The sequence below is a fragment of the Hyalella azteca genome, unplaced genomic scaffold, assembly GCF_000764305.2.
Source record: "Hyalella azteca isolate HAZT.00-mixed unplaced genomic scaffold, Hazt_2.0.2 contig5178, whole genome shotgun sequence".
Classification (NCBI taxonomy): Eukaryota; Metazoa; Arthropoda; class Malacostraca; order Amphipoda; family Hyalellidae; genus Hyalella; species Hyalella azteca.
Window position 1 is genome coordinate 195,813 of NW_025935377.1, and position 18,153 is coordinate 213,965.

Genomic DNA, 18,153 nt, shown 5'->3' on the forward strand with positions numbered 1-18,153 from the left:
ATTATCGTCATTTTCAGCTCTCAATGCTCGACCGTCGATGAACATCAGTCATATTTATGAACATTCCAATGGTAAAAACCCTCCCAAGTTAAGCTATTGTGGCGGCTAGTATAACATTTAAAAATTGAAAACTTCCTTCATAATCTATTTTTCTCGTGTTCAGTCCAATAAGCTTAATCGCCGTCGAAATCTTAGTCTTTTGTCAAATGCACTATAAGTCAAAAATATTCTATATTGGCTGCAGGTTAGGTGGCGGATGATTGGGCTGGTTCTATTTACTCGGTCAACAGCGACCTCAGTGTCTCACAGTCACACCCCATTGTTACTGTCATAACCCGCACACTGGGTACATAAGATCTTCGGAAGATTTACCACTTGTTTAGGTGTGAAAAATAAGGTGAATTCCGTTAAAGCCATTTGGTGTCAACGTATTTTTCAGACGCAATAGAAAGACTCTAAGCACATTCTCAGGTTTTGGTGCAGTTTACGATACATAAACCTTCAGTCCGACAACACAAAATTATTGTGCATCATTAACGAGTAAAACTTCTTTTTGGTTGAAGAATCTGTCATTGTATGTACAAGGTCGGGAGTTTATAAAGGCCTAGTCTTCGGCTGCTGCTGGTCAGAAGCCTGCTCCGCTCATCACCCTCTGTATACCAGCGCCTCTTAAAGCAGGTAAAAACGTCGTGATTATCTTGCGAAGCATATTGCTGTTCTAGTATCACCGTTACCCGCTTATACTTAGCCGTTGGGTGTCGTTATCATAGTGAGCCACTTTGTAGTATCATTCTTTCAAAGTTGAGTATCCGCAATAGACGTTTTTTTAATTTTTAAAATTGTTTTTTTTTTATTTGTTTCAACAGGCTCGGTTGAATGGAATAGGAGGAACCTCTTTTGAAGTAAAAAGAATTCAAAAGTAATTTTCACAATTACTATTTTGCTGTAACTGACTCATTAGCTGAGGGCTGCTATATTAACATCGAATACGGGCAAACTTTTTATGCAGCGTTTTGATAAGTAGCCACAACCAGCAAATGGCTCTCGCATGCACCTGCAGAGTAAATGACTGAGCAGAAGCTGGGGCGTAGAAATTCAAGTTCATAGTGTCGGCAATGGGGTTTCTTTATGCTTCTGCTTTTAATATTACGAAATATGAACAGATTTCTAGATTCTATGTAGTCCTTGTATAGTAAGCAGTAAACCTTCGGTACTTACTTTTCATGTATGTGTATTGTTCTTCTTGATTCACGCTTCTTCTATTCCGCTTCTTCAAGCTTCTTCTTCATAATTCTTCACGCTTCTTCTATTCCGATGGATATTCAATATAATTTAATCATTACCTATCCATCATGCGGTTTAAGTACTGTGTGCATTGGTAGCCAGAAAGTGCACAATGGATATAGTGTATTAGTGTATGTATAGTGTGGTAAGTTCGTTCACAACAACTATCATCTTCCAAATACTTTTTAATGAGGCTGTTTGCCGGCGTTGGCAGCGCTACAATGGCAGAGCTACGGGCTCTGTGGCTCCTGCAAGCAGTTGTACTGACTTGCATGATTTGCCAGAATCATATTCAAGGTAAGCGGTACAATCTAAAAAATCTTTCTCAGTAACTTTCAATATTTCTATGCTTATTCAATCCAAAATAACATGTTCATATTAAAATTTGCGGAGAAATAAAAAGTAAGAAGTATTGATCACAAAAATAAAAAAAAATATTTGGGCAATGAGGACGAGCGTCTCATAAATCAGCGTAACCCATCCACGTCCCAACAAATATGATAACATTTGGCACTAGTGATGAGGCCAATAGAAGTTAAATGAGCACCGGCGTTTTCTATGGAGCGTTTTTCCCAGGAACTCCGGCGTTTTCTATAAGCGAATACCAGAAGATCAACTACCTGCTCGACACGCCGTATTTGGGTACCAGGTTCTCGCTTCCTACCAACCTGACCACCGTCTCCTACTGCCTTCACTTCAAGATGCTCTTCCTGCAAGACGAGTCCTGCAACTTCTTCCTTATCAACCCTCTGAGTCTCGTCATGTGTGAGAGTTTCTTCTTAAAAGTCAACTATGAATTCTATGTCCGTAAACATTACAACTTGCTTAATTTTATATCTGTCTGCTGTCAGTTGTAAAATTTGTCTAAAGCCATTCTCCCTTAAAAAAAACGCTAAACTCTTTCTGATCGTCCAGCTGTTCGTTGAAAATAATCCGATTCCAATTTATGCTGCATCATATATAATATTTAATTGATGAATAAATTCATTTATACATGTCTTATTATCATTTCCTGTCTCTCCCATTCAGTTCAAAACTTTACCAGGAAGTGGTAACTATGACCCACAGTTACGTAATGAGTTTCCCATATTTCATTATTAATGACTCAAATTAACATGCAAGAACTCGAAATTTTTTTCACAGATTTTCATTGAACGAACACACCACTCACGAACTAACGTACAACTTATGGGCCAAAATTTTTTTACAGTCGGTTCTCAGGATTTGTACTTCAGCGAGGGGTACACATTGTTCTCCACGGTGCTGGAGTATAAGGTGCCCATACGCGAGTGGGTGCACTTGTGCATATCAGTTTATGGTGACAATAAAGTCTACATAAACGGGGTGGAAAAACGTACGAGTGTGATCACCGGTTCATCAAGTCAGATGCAGAAGGTAAGTGGACATACATATTTCATTTTGGTAGAGAAGTGAATAGGGAAGTGAATTCTATGTAAGGGATAAATGTTTCCATGTAAATTTATGAACTATCATGCAAATGTCTCTTTAAAAATAAAAATTATGAAATATCAGATAACAACATATACCCACGTGCGCGTGTTCGATTTCACAGTTACAGGAATACACGCTTTCGTTCGGGTCCAATTATGAAGTAAAATCATCCATCGCTGACCAGGATTTTGGAGCACGCATTGCCGACCTTGTCGTGCTGCCAAGGAAAATTTCCCAAGAGGAGGTGAGAACTTTACTTTATTTTGTCTTGTGACTGCGTCTGAGGTCAGATGAGTTCATACATCACTTGTTACTCCTCCATCTCATCATCGATGACTGCACAATTGCATTGCACAATTTTCTGCGGTTGTTTTAAACTCAAACTAAAGGGAGCTTAGGAACTAAACCTAAGTCCAGACTACACTAAAAATCTTAATTATTATTACGAGGGCACTCCATTAGCTACTGTTTGTTTGAACATGATGACGAGGAAACGTTCCATGTGGGTTTTTGAAGCATCAATGTTTCTGGAACGTTGGTGTTGAAGTGTTTTCCATTTCTAGGCTTCAGATTAACACGTCAATCTATGACCTCACTCCATGTCATGATAGTGTGGTCATCTGGCAGCATGTGCAGCCCCTTTTTAGATCATTTTCTCATTTATGGAAAAAAGCGCTATTGTGCTCGTCATGTCCGTCCGTCTGTCCGTGCTCGAACACGTTTTCTTCGACGAGAAAATGTGCTATCTGTCGCTCACTGCAGTGAGTACTGAGTTATATTTTTCTGGTATCATTCGACCCATACATTTTTTGTCAAGAAACTATAACCAGAATATTTCGCAGTTTGCGCCTGAATACATTCTTTTGTCAGTTCGCGTCTAACCTGGCGAGCCTCTATCATCCTAAACCAGTATTAACATATAAATTGAGGACTTCAAACATTGTAGTGCTTCATTTGGGTTCTCCACATCACCTTTGAAACATCCATAGGAGATAGATCTCGCATTCCCTTATAATACTTATTACAGCAGCAGCAATCAGTAAGTACAATAAGATATCGATCAGAAGTAGACATAAGACGAGGATGAGAGCGTAAAGTCAACAACCCTTAACATCTAAAATAGCTCGTCCTTAGTATGTTCCGGTCCGCAATACAGTTACTACCGTAATGTCGAGATACCCCCTATTTTGTCATAACAAATTCCTTACAACCATGCATTGAAAAGTCAATATGATTAGAAACAATAGATTATTGGTGAGTATTGAATGAATTTATTGAAACTTTAGTTCAGAGCTCGAGTTGTACCGCGCGTTTAAAAAGAGGTTTGGACAGTGCAGAACAGGTTGAATATCTCAATCGCGTCATCCAGGAATTTAAATTTGAAATTTAGGACACCTGTGCAGGTCACGGCACTTGCCCAGTGCCAGGTTCCCCCCGCGGATAACGTCGTGGCAGGATTGGCGTGGCAGGAAATGCGATATTTGCGCGACAATAACGTGATTTTGACCCGCGATGTGAAGCTGGACCCAGCGATCCCCCTCAGCCCGTGGGCGCTGCTCAACTCTTCCTATAGCCGCCCACCTTCACTTCCCAAACCTGCGTAAGTGTAGTGTATTGCAGGAGCAAAGATATAACGATAAATTAATACAAGTAAGAGCTATGAGCTGGATCGCGCGAAATTTTAAAAGGTAAGAAATAATATTAGTTCATTCGTCACGTTAACATATCAGTGCGTCACGTCACGTTAACATGTAGTAAAATGTGCAGTTTTATAGAGCTGAAAAGACGGCCTAAGCCTATGAAAGCTTGCACGCTATGCTTACATTTTTCATTCTGATGATTTCCTGCAGCTATCAGGAGTAACGGCTGGACCGCTGTTGTGTATTTATACTCCCGATTTTAATTTTGGGCAAATAGCCTCGTAATTTTAAAATTATAGCAATTACATGTTTTCCAGAAAAGGAAGGTTAGACCACAATTAGTTTTTTACAAAATCTCAATTTCTTACGTCTAAAATTAAGCCAAAATGGAAAAATTTATTTGTCATAAATATTGTTATAACTGTCATTCAAATAATTACGCAAAAAAGTAAAAAGATGTATGTTAAACTTTGAAAAATTTAGAAATGGCCTATATTGTTAAAGCCCGAAATCAGTAGTGATTGTTAAAGCCCAAAATAATCACAATCAGTAAATAAAATTATTCAAAGCTATTCAAAAATTTATTATGTAAGATTGATTAATGTAAATTAATTTGAACAGAGAACATTGTTTAAAGTTTGAGAGCTACTTTCTCCTCCCGCAAGCGTGGGAGTGTTGGACCTAAACCCATGCGCCGCCCTCACCACCGTACTGCGCTACCTGGGCACAGGTGGCTTCACTTACGACGAGGCTGCCAGCTGGTGCAAGAAGTTCGCAGGCGTTTTACCATCTGCAAACCACACCGAAATAAAAAGCATGAAGAAAGCGGTGAGCAGAGTTAATGAATACTAACAATGACATTGGAAAATGTGATAAATTTCGGCTATATCAACCAATAAAACATGGAAATATTTAAACTCATCATCTTTCTACTTATATTGTTCCTAAAAACGTTAATACATTTAACATGTACATATACAACTATCGTTGATTAACATATTGGAAGACATGGCACTATACATCGGGAGATGTTATAAGATGAAATATAACCTGTGACTGAGGTACTGCATAGTTTTATGATGGATATTCGTCTGTACGTGTAGGGCGCATCGCTTCAATATTTACCTAAATAGTTTCTCTTTGAAGTTTTCACTTCAGTGGAATTAGGCAAATGGAAGTAAATAAAGTGTCTGAACATAAGAAAGATTTAGGTTATTAAATAACATTTCTCTGTTGGAAGCTGACTGCGTTGCGATCTGATGTGGCCTTTTGGGTGCAAGGAAAGTCCCGGAACAACACGTGTTCCGCGTCCATTTATTACGATTTGAGCAACGAGACGCGCATAGAAGTGGACTGCGACAGTAAAATGAAAAAGATGCTGGTGTGCCAGGTGAGCATTTCATCAATGTTCTGCATAAAAATAAATCAACAATTAGGTTTGGCTACAAGCACGGTCTCAATACCTTGTCTATTATATGTGATTGTCTTTCTTATTTCACATTCATTGTTTGACAAATAAGAAAAAATTCACAATCATATCTCTTACAGAAGAAACAATCTAATCGTCCGTCTTCCTAACGGTATATATATATATATATTTCGGTATATATATATATATATTTCTGACCGACTAGAGAAATGTTCACTATAATTTTAATTGATTCTAGAACTTTAAGCGCGTAAATAGAACAATTGCAGATTACACAACTACTCAGTCATCTTAATATGAAAAATGCAATCTATGATATAAAAATTAAGTTAGAAACAATAGTGAAGAATGTAATCATAATGAAATCATGAGTAAATGCAAATTACATGCAAATATGTTGAATCTAGGCGATTCACCGGTTAAATATAGGGAAATTTCTAGTTAACAGATGATTTCGACCATCGCTCTAAAGTACTGGTTTTATTCGCATGCATACCAGAAAGGAATACTTAGAAATAAAAAATCTTATATTACTTGTTAAATGTAAAAATTTTATATGACTGAACGCTTGTACTTTCGATTAGATTCCAGAGAACGCATCCTTCACTGTGCTTGGTGAAGGAATGGACTCTTTTGACAAGTTTTACTTGGATAGAGACGGATTCCAGAGCATGTACCGCACTCGGTACAGGGATTCCATCGCCCTGAACAGCGAGAACACCGAGTATCAGATCACCAAGGCCGGAAAAATACTGTTCTCAGCTGACAAACAAGCCCTGGATGTTCCCATAGGAAAGTTTTGGCGCGGCGCGGCAGACGGTCCAGGGGATGAACAGGAAACTGTCATCTCAGCCTGCGCAGTGGTACGTTGAATAATGTTGTGTTACATTACATGGAATCCAGGAATATTGATAAATGATTTTCAAATCACATTTTATGTCGAAACTAGTAATGTGTTGCATTTCTGTCGACATTATGTAGCGTTGACATTAAAATTTTGTAACAATGCTACACTGTGTTGTGTGCTATTTGAGTAAATAATCCCTTGAAGATTGCTCACATTGCGCAGCCAAGAAACCAATTCTGTAACCCATTATAATTTTTAATGTGACATTTACTATCATCATTCAAGACAGATTTATAGCCTAGCGTTATTAAACATTTTTATATAGAACATACTCTTCCATCTTCGCTAAACCACGACATGAAAAATTTGCATTATCCGAACGCATAACACACTTTCTCTAATATAATTTTTTTCCGAAAGATTAACAACCAAATCCGAATCCACCAAATCGATTTCTATGACCGCATCCTTTATTATCGTGGTAAAGCCTGTCACGTTCAGCACCTGAACATTTGATTTCATTTCATAACATTTAATTTGGATGCGATTCGTGTTAGCATTCGCTGTGCTTTGGCTTTTCTTTGGTTCCATTCAGCTTCTCTTGAACTTTTTGGGGTCTCCAAATACTCTTCCACTGAGCTCCATATTGGCTCTTTTTATATTTACTTTGTCCACATTTTGAATACATTTCTTCTTTTTGGCACCACTTTTTGCTTGGCTTTTACTATCCAAAATCTAACAAAGACATTCATTAATCTTTCTTCCACTCAGTTTCTTATATATCCAATATATTTTTCACTCGCTGTTTCATGACTGACAGCTGGATTTTATTTTTTTACTCTATCAATGCCAATATTCCTTCTATTCTTTTGTCATCCTGTCCTCAGGAAGAGTTCACGTGCAACGACGGCTCTTGCATGCCCCTGACGCAGCACTGCGACGGGCTGCAGCAGTGCCCCGACTTCGAGGACGAGGAGTGCAGTCAGAACAGCTACCTCGCACAGAACTATGATAACACGCGCGCTAGTAACACCAGTCTCCCTATCAAACTTAATATCAGAATCAAATCTATTTCTGACGTGGATATTTCTAACGGCCGTCTCAAGCTCAAAATTGAAGTGAGTAAATGACACCGTTGACACACATCATTAGTACCGATTAGGTGACAGAACAAATATTCCAAATTTGCAACATTCGTTGGGTTTATTGAAAAATTATGGATATTTATAGCTGCTCTTTATGAAATTAAGAGATCATCATGTGGGTACCAACAAGAGAATACTATTACTGCCTAATCATTTCGTAAGCCTTATTTTCCATAGAATGCGGTGCCATTTCTTAATAAGAGCTTGGCATGATGACACGTGCTTCTTCGTTGATCTCCCATATCCCATCTATCTAATTCTCTAATTGACAGAATATTTACTTTCAACAGGTTAAAACTTCTTGGAAAGACGGAAGGATTGAATTCGTCCAACTTCAGGAAGAATTGGAGAGGAACGTCATTTCAGAAGACATATGGTACCCGAAATACCACTTCGAAACTTTGGTGTTTGAGGACGAAAGGGATTACTATCAGGGAAACAACAGCATCTCGAAGCTCCTGGCAGCACGAGGCAATGCTACGGCCATCAAGACCTACAAGACCCAGAGAAGTGAGTGATCAGTAACACTGAACAATCACTTAAACCTGAGTTTTGTTTATTTTCTCATCCTTCCTATCTAATTTTTCCTCTAGCGAACTTCTTTCAAGATTATTTCTCCGTTTTTAGCGCATTTTCTCATTTATGGAAAAAGGCGCTATTGTGCTCGTCATGACCGTCCGTCATTCTGTCCGTCCGTCCGTCCGTGGCCACGTTTTCGTCGACGAGAGAATGCGCTCTCTTTCACTCACTGCAGTGAATACTGAGTTATATTTTTATATTAATTCATATCGGCTGTAAATAATTTTTAACGTTTTTAGCGACATGTATTGACGAAAAAAAACCGACAGGTGGTTGAATCTTTACGATTAATGAACGTTAATAAAGTTGAAAGCCGATAACTTTGTGAAGAAGGTACCCAAACTACTAACCGGGTTTCGTCAAATTGTTCCATTTCTAATATTTTACATTAATGGAAAAATGTGTTAGGGAAGCAATTCATGTTGACAGCAATGAAAGATACAAATGAATTAAATAGGTGGCAGTTCAGTAGTTTTATAATTGGGTGTTTGCTATAATAAATGTTATTATTTAGCACCGAATATCACTCCAGTAGAAGAATTCATCAATCTTTCGCATGAGGAGTTGTTGTATAAATTTTATAGGTTGCCGCTCAGTAGTTTTTCGTTAAGGGTTTCCTGTATTTATTTTCATGATGTAACACCGAATATCACTCTAATAGAAGAATTCACCAATTTTTCCATTGAAGAGTGGTTTTTCCAATAGGGGAGTGGAGCTTTCTCTGATACATCAAAAAATAACAGGCCTAGTATGCCTCTGTTTGAAAAGGCCTAAGCTGTTTTATGGCTTCACGAAGACTACAACCCAATAATGTTAACTTTATCCGCCTCTGTAAACAACATCGAACATCTCCAGAGCGCCTGTACGAAGCCGAGGTGGTCCACATGGAGCTCACTTCCTTCACTCTGCTCTGCGACTTCGACCTGACGATCTACCCTTTTGGGGTGCATCCCTGCATGTACAACATCACCCTGGATGACCAGAGTGACAATGATCCGTACTTCAACGTGTCCGTGAGTTATGAAGCGCTCTATTGATACCAGTTGGTGCAATTAGGACCGGTCGAGGGTCATGCTTTGGCAAGTTAGAGACCTCATAAAACCGCGATGGAGCCATACTATAATAATGAGGAGTAAACTAAATCTAATAAAAAAAAGCCATGCTGAACTAGTTTATTATCAGACTGTAATTGCGGAGCAGCTTCACATGATTAAGCGTAAACAGTTGTAATTAGCTTATTGGAAGCGCAGTGCGTCTACCACCACGCAAAAACTTATTCAAGAAGAGAATAATTGTCAATTGAGACAAGCAACAAATAAGGAAACAATAGAAAAATGGCAAATAAACACTTAATAGACACGATGTCGTTGTGATGATAAATAAATTCTTAACCTTCATTAAACACCTGTATAAATTCCAATAGTTATTGTAATGTATTATTTATTATTTGGAATGTATTATTTAACCCTAGACTCACTTCCTCCGCAGATCAGCAATACACTAAGACCAGATGTGCACATAGTGCACATCTGGGCACATGAACAATTGAACATACAGAGGACATGTGACATTAACCTATGCCACAACTTTGCACATGCACCCGAAGCCATGCACCCAAAGTTCAATACATATACTAGCCAAGTTGCTCAAATATTTTGCAACCGTTGTCTCTCAAACACTTAGCTTATATAGCCAAGGACGTCGCAATGAGAGATTTAGTGTTAGTATGTCCAGTCACAGCTTTGCAGTGGTAGCAGTACCGACCGTGGTTGATGTTGCCTGTTACGGGTAGGTTAATTTAGTCCTACGTCGGTGAGTTTTGGAAAAGTTCACACAGACCGTAATTGACTCGCTATCGCTTCGGCAGCAAACTTCGATGGAAACACAACATATTGACCGTAGAACGTGAGCTGGTGAGGCTCTCCATAACTTATTATCGGAGAGAAGTTGATGCTTAAATATCAAGGGTTGACGGTGCTGGCCTGAACTGCGACATCAGAAAATTAATTTTACATTCGGATTATGCGTTGGAAATAAACAAATGATAGAATGTTCTAAGAATCATCACCTCATGCGCTGATTGCTCTTTATCGCAGGCAATGCAACTGGCGCTGAAAGAGCAGAGGATGTCACTTTTCATGGTGCGGTACAGTTGCTTCCAGGTACCAAGCAACTCAACGCCGCGCACCATCACCGTTACCGTGTGTAACCAGTCAAGACTAACAGTTCATGGTTTAGTTAAATTTGTAGTTCACGCTACTCCGCATGGTCACATTCGCAAACGCACAAGCACAATTAGTAAGAAGAGTATTGCAATCAACTTTGCCTCAAGCAGGGAAACTACCCTATTGCTCTGATTCCGTTAACGTGTTTTTCAATTTTAAAAGTTGTCGCTTAACAACACTTGTCAACTTCAAGCTCCAGTTCACTTACCAAACTGAACACTCACTGCCATCATGACTGACTCGATAGTAGCATCGGATTATTAAATTAGTTGTCTTCAGCGAACAAATGATATTCACGCAAATCATTGCCTTCAAATGACTCACTAAATTTGCCTACTTGTCTTTGTATTTAATTACGTATTACATTAACGTTAATGTCTAGTATAAGTCTAGCATATCAAGTCAAGTCATATTAAGGCTAGCTGAATCATACAATGGTCGCGCAATCTGCGAACGCAGATAACGCAATGCCCACGTATTTTTCTATGCGTACGCAAAGCAAGCGCGTTGGCAGACACGCATTGCACGAGGGTTGAATCTCACGTAACTCTCGTGTGAGCAACACGCACTCGCTGCGAGCGTGTTGAAGGCAACGCAACGCAAGCATGTTGACGCACACGCAATGCAAGAGTGTTGAAACGCTCGCGTGTTGATAAGTTCGAAACAAATGCACAATGCGCATGCAACGTTACAACTAAAGGCAGGGGCTTGTCAAGCTCGCGCTAAGAACTCATGCCAGCTACTGAGCAGGGTAAGCCAATGTTGGCCTGACCAGCCGCTGATTTCGTGTGTCATTTTCCCTTATATTTTTTCCCCTGGAACTACCCAAAATTTATCCTAATGGGCGGCTAAATGGGGAAGGCGGCCATTTCACATCTGATTCATCTCTAATCCGAGAGTTGCAACCGAAACCCGACCGACAGCTGCGTCTAAATTTTGACAGGTTTTATAAAAATCCGGTTTAATTCCTGTAAATTAAAAAATTAATTTCGTTCAAGCAAATAAATAACTTTGTGCCACAAAATATATTTAGTATCGTTCATGAGCTAAGAAGAAATTGTGTTGAGTTATGCTTGCACAAGCAGGTGCTGCTGGAGAGCCTCTTCGGAGGCTTCGTACTGAGCATCTTCATGCCGGTCGTGGTCATCACCATCATCGGCGTCTCCACGCTCCTCTATGCCTTTGAAAATTTCCAGTAACCATAACTTATTTGCTCGAAATTTGATCATCAGTGCACATAGGAACTACAGAGTATAGATCCTCCGTACAACAGACTACATTTGGAAATATAATACGGCTGGAATTAAGATGAGCAATCGCATCGTGTAAAATGCATTTGGTCAAAACTATCTCATGCTTAAGCGTAAACTAACTATTTTTATATTTGAATTATTTATCCATATAAGTAAATGGCAGTGAGTAAGTGATTGTTTATATGTTGACTGAAAATTGAATTTTTGGTAGAGGAAAAAATTAATGAGGTCATAAAGGCAACATAAGAATTGAGATTACCTAGACTAAGCCTGGCTATTATTATAAATGAAAACTACCTGTTATATCGGTAAGCAAGAATTTCTCAGGTATTCAAAGTAATGCAGAGCTCATGTGACCGCAGAGACCGCATCGCCGTGACGCTTGCCTGCCTCATCGTCGAGGCTGGCCTGTACTCGCAAATCTGCGTCGTCATCCCCATCTCGGCGGCCCCAAAATTCGTCGATATTTATTTCTTCTACGGGATATTGAGGATGTTTTTCGTTTGCCTTAATCACCTGGGCGTGTACCGCTGGCTCATTGCCTTCAAAAATCGAAAAGCTAAAGACCAGGCAAAGAGAAATGAATTAGCTTTACAGTCTAATGTGGAGCCCACGGGCGCAGCGAAAGGTGGCGTGAAGTCCAGCATTGGAGTAAAAGAAATAAAAAGCTTGCGATCAACAAATGAAGGACCTTACTTCGACTCGAACATAATCACGCCAGTGTACTCAACTCAAGAAAACTTGACTGATTGGGACGTATCGACCAAAGTCGCCCTCACTCCAATGGACAAAAGCTTCAGCAAATTTCCCTGCAAAGCTTGGGAGGACAACGAGGAAGCGGAGAAAAAATATGCTGCTATTTATAAGCGGTTCACAATCTGGAGCTATTTCTTCTTTGTTGTGGGTGTTGTGTTTGATTTCATTTTCTTCGGGTTGTCTGGTTACATGATTATGATGCTGAGGAACCGGGTCTTCATCCAGTATCCTTCATGCAATTCCAGCACGTAAGAAATTTACCTCTTTTCTTGGAAACCAATGCTTTCAATTATTATCGAGAGTAAAGAAAAACAGTTCGAAATTCCGTCCCCAATCAAGATTTTGGTAAGACCTCCGGCCAACTAACTAACTATAACTTATTTTGGTTTTCAATTTTAAAAACATGTCAGGAGGATTTATTTTCTTGTGCTCGTTTTAATTGGATATGTTTTTTGGAATGTTTTATCTTCATGACTGAATCAGGGTTCATATTATATTTATGCCTCGAACGACACGACTACTAGTTGATACTGAAGAAGATGAATAAAAAAATATAAATTATAACGGTTAAAAAATCTAGAATAGGATAATTAACAGCCACCCTCCTGCACACACTCGCTATATCAGCTGCTTTCTGCATACCTATTAATATATTAGGTAACAATTACGTATATGTATGTATGTGGTGTTTTTGAATAAGTAATGATATTTTAAGATTTTCGTTGTAAAAACTGAACTCAAAACCCGACTTTATTCCATGAGTCAATTAATACTTTAAAATTTCATCCAACTCAATAATTTTACAGTTTTTACAAGTAAACAGTGTATTCGGACAACCAGCTTTTTTCAGTTCAATCGGTGTGCATTACCATTCTATAATTCACTGAACCTAATTTGATTTCTTTGGAAAACCAATGATATTGTGTGCTGATAATGTTCATCAAGTTTTATGTCCTTGCCAGTCAAATGTTTAAGCCAGTCAAGTTAAGTGCGGGTGCCATTTATTAGGTTGAATGAGTTGAATATGCAAATTTAAGTTATGAAGTTGAAGCTCATACATGGTAATCGACGTGAGAATATTATCTATATAATTCATATACCGAAACTACACTCCGTGTCTATCCAGTTGATAGTTCTCGATGAGAATAGTTTAATTTTAAATAAATCAACCTGTCTAGAATAAGTAACCATACCTCGCAAAATACATCAGAATCTACGCTTGAAAATAAAGCACCACAGACACCAATCGTTGTCCTTTATTTCATGAACACGACCTCCGACATCTTTAATTAATTAATTTAATTAGAACGCGATGATACAGGAGGCAGCTGCTTATAGTATTAATTCTTTTTTGTCTTCTTATTCGTACGCCGGATGTTTTTTGGGAATTTTTCTTTTCGATAGAGGAAAATCACTTCCCCAAATTATCCTTTACTAACTTTCAACAAAACAAAAGAAAAGAGTATGGGAGTATTAGTGATGCTATGACACAACTTCAACGGTAAGTAGCAGTGGAGCTGGTAAGTATGCGGAACAAGAATTTAAGTTAAGCTGGTAGCGAGAGCTTGGAGTTAATCAGTGCTTGTGACGAGAGCTGCGGCTGCCCCATCGAAATTTTGAGGGTGGTTAGCTTCTGAATTAAAGACGCCTTTGGCTCGCCTAGCGTGTAAATTAGCGGCTCTATGTCCGCTTTATGCTCTGGCTGTACGAGTGAAACAAGCGTCTGACTAGAATCTGGTCATAGAACGCGTGAGCTTGAAGGCGTTCGTGGGGCGCGCGTATTTGGCACCTGATAGCTTCGTCATATACACGACCGAATCTGAAAAAGTGCGAATAAAGACAAATTAAGGAATTGAAGTAAGGGAACACTAACGAATGAGTATATCACACAAAAATATAGACTAATATAGATGATAATAATAAAGATCGCCCAGAAAACTACCACAACATCAGCACAATATTAACACACGATAAACAAAACAAGTACATACCTCTATGGTGTATCACGTAGCAATGGCAAGGTACATGGCGGGTCTATACGAGGTGACGTAATAGGTCACTCAAAAAGATGCATCACAGTACACGTAACTTAGCTATTGATGAAATTATTATTAAAAGGCGTTCCCGAACAAAGTACCTAGGTCACTGGAATAAATTATTGGGAACTGGCATTTACTACCAATTGATGAAATAATTACATTGATTTATGACATACGGTAATCAAACCAAGAAACCATAAATCATTGTGATAAAAAATTGTGATATGCAGGAAACAAGGTTTAATCAATACTGATTTTTGTAACTTCTGTGACTATTAAATCTTAAAGATAGGCTCTCATTTGCAACACGTAACTTTGACTGCTACCGTAAATAGGCAGAAAAACTTCTGCAATTAGGAAAATTTATCGTTCTCCTAAGTTTTCTATTAATTCACTAGTCATGTCAGGTGGAGTAACGTCTACTCCTCGTACAAATACTCCTCATACATATTGTATAGTTTAAAGACGATGTTCGCGAATAATGAAATGTAAATAAGACTAAATCCTAAAATAATGGAGTGTTACGTCAAATCGAAGTCAAGTGTGCTAACAAGTCGAAGGGGTAGCTATAGGCAGGATCACCGCCGCAATAATGACACCGCATTATGAGATGAAGTGTCCTACTGGGGTTCATATACAGGGTGTCCCAAAAAAACGATACCCAACTTCGAATGGCTGTAACTCGAAAAGTAATAGAGTTAAAAATTTTTGAAAGGTCAGGATTTGTTTCCTATGTTTTTCTGTATCTCTCCACAAAAAAATCAGACAGGTCGATGTAGCCATAAGCGTTTGATAGAACTTTCAGTGACATGTGCTAAAATCGTGCTTGCGTAAAGTTTTAGTAAGATCATTTTGCATACTCATTACGTTGTCTTGACATGTTTTCTTTTAGCAGAAAAAAACGGCCTAACATGCTTTTAATATTTAGCTATACAGTGTTCGTTGATTGAATTCATTTGAGTCGAGGCTCAGAACATCGTTAAGTTATGGGTAAGGTCCCAACAGGAAGAAGTACTAGTTCAGTTAAACGTCCTAGCTGACATTTTCGAAAAACCTTCCTCAGTTTTGTAACATTCTAGCGATGCAAATATTTACTTCGTAAACTTACATCTAGTCATTACATGATTTATGAATGTTTAAGCAGCATTGATAATGACTGTTGCTGTGGTTAGTTAAGGCTAGAAACTGTTAAAAATTAATCCAACTGTAACATTCTCTTGCCGTTGACTGGTATGAAAGTTCAGCGCCAAAAGCGATTATCTCTATTTTATACGCTGAGCACTTACTCCTCTATATCATTTTGTGAATGGCTTGCAAATATTGATGGATTTCTATTCACAATTGAACATTATTTCAAAAGTGCATCACAAAACAACCGCATGAATTTTAAATTTTTCACTTCCTCGACCAGGATGTAATTACGGGTTGACAGGCGAAACAATTGATGATTGATATTCGTTGGTTGGATAAAATGGTGGACACACCTTCAAAATCAAATGTATTTTAGTAGGGTTTTGACCTACAGTTTGCAGCAGTTACCGCCTAATTTCTTGCTATACTGAATCGCACTAATCTTTAATTGTTCCAAATGATATTTGCTCTTCGGTTAAAGCAGCTGCAAATGATTTTAATGAAGATAGCAAGCATCAGTCGAGATGAAAGATTGCTATCGACCGTCCTGATTGCTATCGACCGTCCTAACCTACATTCGGTAGGAGATTCGATATTAGATACACGGTTATTTGTGAGAAAAGAGTCGCATTTGTATATTATTCCAATGACTATTAATGGAGGTGAGAGTACCATTTTAAACACTTCAAAAGCATATGTAAGTGTGAGCATAGGGTTTTTAATTGCATCATTTCTATAAAATTCTGCTTAGTAATGCATCAAACAAGCTCCGTGATTGTCCAAGTGCATGTTCGAACAGACTGCAATCTAACGTGCACTTGTACTAATGAATGAAATGATTCACTGTTTTTACGTAAATAAGTGCTGTCAATCTACAATACCGTCGTTAAGGTGAGGACGGTTGCGTCGCCATTTTGGGCCGAGCATGCTAGACATCTCGAGGTAGATGTTCTATAAGAAGTCGATTATAACTTGTAGTTAGGTTGCCAAAATGTTAAACTTTTTATTGCTATGATTTTATTAAGTGGTAATACTTCTCATTGTAACTGGTAATACTTTTAGTCAATGTTCATTTGGCTAGACGAAGTGCTACGAAGTTATTGACTCACGTGCTTGCGAGTTAGGTATTTTTGAGAGTAATTCTGTCATAAATCGACTCTCGTCCATTAATGTGTGACCGAAGAATTTGTATATGATTCTGCTTACTTGTAATATATTATATTGTATTTTTTTGCACATAGAGAGTGTTTACAGCCCGTTTCGTACGCCTTGTAAACGAGATATCATAATGAGATTATTTCAGCTGAGTTACCCCACGCGGGCAAGTTGTTTGTGCTCAGTGGGTGGGGGTCCGATCGTCTAGGCACAAATTCAATGAGCCAGGGGCCGGATCATCAAAACTTCGTAACTTTTTGTACTTACGACAAAAGTTACGTCTTACGTAAGTACACCCTAATTTTGGAATTATCAAATCTTTCGTACGCAAGACTTAGTTAAAAGCGTATTATCAAAACCACTTGGCTAACTAACCAACCAGAGGGTTTGGATTTGCTGTTTCTATAGCTTCTCTCGCCCAGTGCGCTGTGCGCTTGGTTGAAAGCATGATGTGTAGTGTCAGCGGCATTTGCAGTGCCTGACTAGGGTGTATTTGGATAAATGAATGAGACGTTATCCAAATAGCAATGCACTTGTTGTTGTGATCATTAACCGAAATTTCTTGCTATAAGGGCAAATAAATGCAATATTTATATATAATAAAATAAATGCAATATTTTTTTGAAATGCTATATTCCCATTCAAAATTAGAAGAATTTTTTAGAAAGTTAGATAGAATTTAGAAAATTTCGTGAGTTGGAGTTGCGACTGTCATAAAAAGAATAAATTTGTTTACAGGGAATTATAAAAATGGTTGGCTTGTCACCCTCAATATAATTTTGAGTCAAAAAGGCATTAAAATGTTGTTCAAGTGAATGATCATAAGTCTCTTAGAATTGAATATCAACATTTGCTTGTAAATTATAGCAAAAAATCAATTGAAATTTTTATTCCAAAAGCACCGTTTAGCACGATAACATATTATGCCTATGTAAAATTATTTGCAAAATTCTATCACAATTCACCGTGTTGCAAGTAAATCAATAGTTTTATATTGCTTCGGCACATTCAAAACTTGCGCGGAACTCCGCTCACGACTCCTCCGAGTATTCGTACAGTTACGAACAATTGCTTATATGTATCTTTCCGCGTAAATTTTTTGATAATACCACCGCTAGAGTTACGTCTTCATAGCAACACTTACGCAACACGTAAGTCGATTTTGCGTACTTACGAAGTTTTGATAATACGGCCCCAGATCTAGGCATCCGAGAGTCT

The 18,153-nt window shown here is 38.3% G+C and overlaps 2 protein-coding genes across 2 annotated transcripts; both read left to right on the plus strand.

The window, feature by feature from the left end:
* Positions 1 to 649: 649 nt before the first annotated feature.
* LOC125177831 lies at positions 650 to 10,817 on the plus strand. Its single transcript, XM_047880318.1, has 14 exons — positions 650 to 678; positions 1,499 to 1,581; positions 1,861 to 2,049; positions 2,495 to 2,679; positions 2,858 to 2,980; positions 4,140 to 4,336; positions 5,042 to 5,204; positions 5,617 to 5,766; positions 6,390 to 6,668; positions 7,540 to 7,770; positions 8,088 to 8,307; positions 9,232 to 9,389; positions 10,473 to 10,577; positions 10,764 to 10,817. The coding sequence occupies exons 2-14, from the start codon at positions 1,506 to 1,508 to the stop codon at positions 10,815 to 10,817; spliced, it is 2,130 nt and encodes a 709-aa protein (XP_047736274.1). The 5' UTR covers positions 650 to 678; positions 1,499 to 1,505.
* Positions 10,818 to 11,712: 895 nt separating this feature from the next.
* On the plus strand, positions 11,713 to 13,840 carry LOC125177832. Its single transcript, XM_047880319.1, has 2 exons — positions 11,713 to 11,796; positions 12,217 to 13,840. The coding sequence occupies exons 1-2, from the start codon at positions 11,732 to 11,734 to the stop codon at positions 12,860 to 12,862; spliced, it is 711 nt and encodes a 236-aa protein (XP_047736275.1). The 5' UTR covers positions 11,713 to 11,731; the 3' UTR covers positions 12,863 to 13,840.
* Positions 13,841 to 18,153: the final 4,313 nt, after the last annotated feature.

What these genes read in the sequence shown, in the direction of transcription:
- LOC125177831 (XM_047880318.1), top strand. Translation starts at nt 1,506, where the DNA reads ATGGCAGAGCTACGGGCTCTGTGGCTCCTGCAAGCAGTTGTACTGACT. An exon ending in CATCAAGTCAGATGCAGAAG is followed by an intron (nt 2,680 to 2,857) that starts GTAAGTGGACAT and finishes TCGATTTCACAG; the next exon opens with TTACAGGAATACACGCTTTC. An exon ending in GACCTACAAGACCCAGAGAA is followed by an intron (nt 8,308 to 9,231) that starts GTGAGTGATCAG and finishes GAACATCTCCAG; the next exon opens with AGCGCCTGTACGAAGCCGAG.
- LOC125177832 (XM_047880319.1), top strand. Translation starts at nt 11,732, where the DNA reads ATGCCGGTCGTGGTCATCACCATCATCGGCGTCTCCACGCTCCTCTAT. An exon ending in TATGCCTTTGAAAATTTCCA is followed by an intron (nt 11,797 to 12,216) that starts GTAACCATAACT and finishes ATGTGACCGCAG; the next exon opens with AGACCGCATCGCCGTGACGC.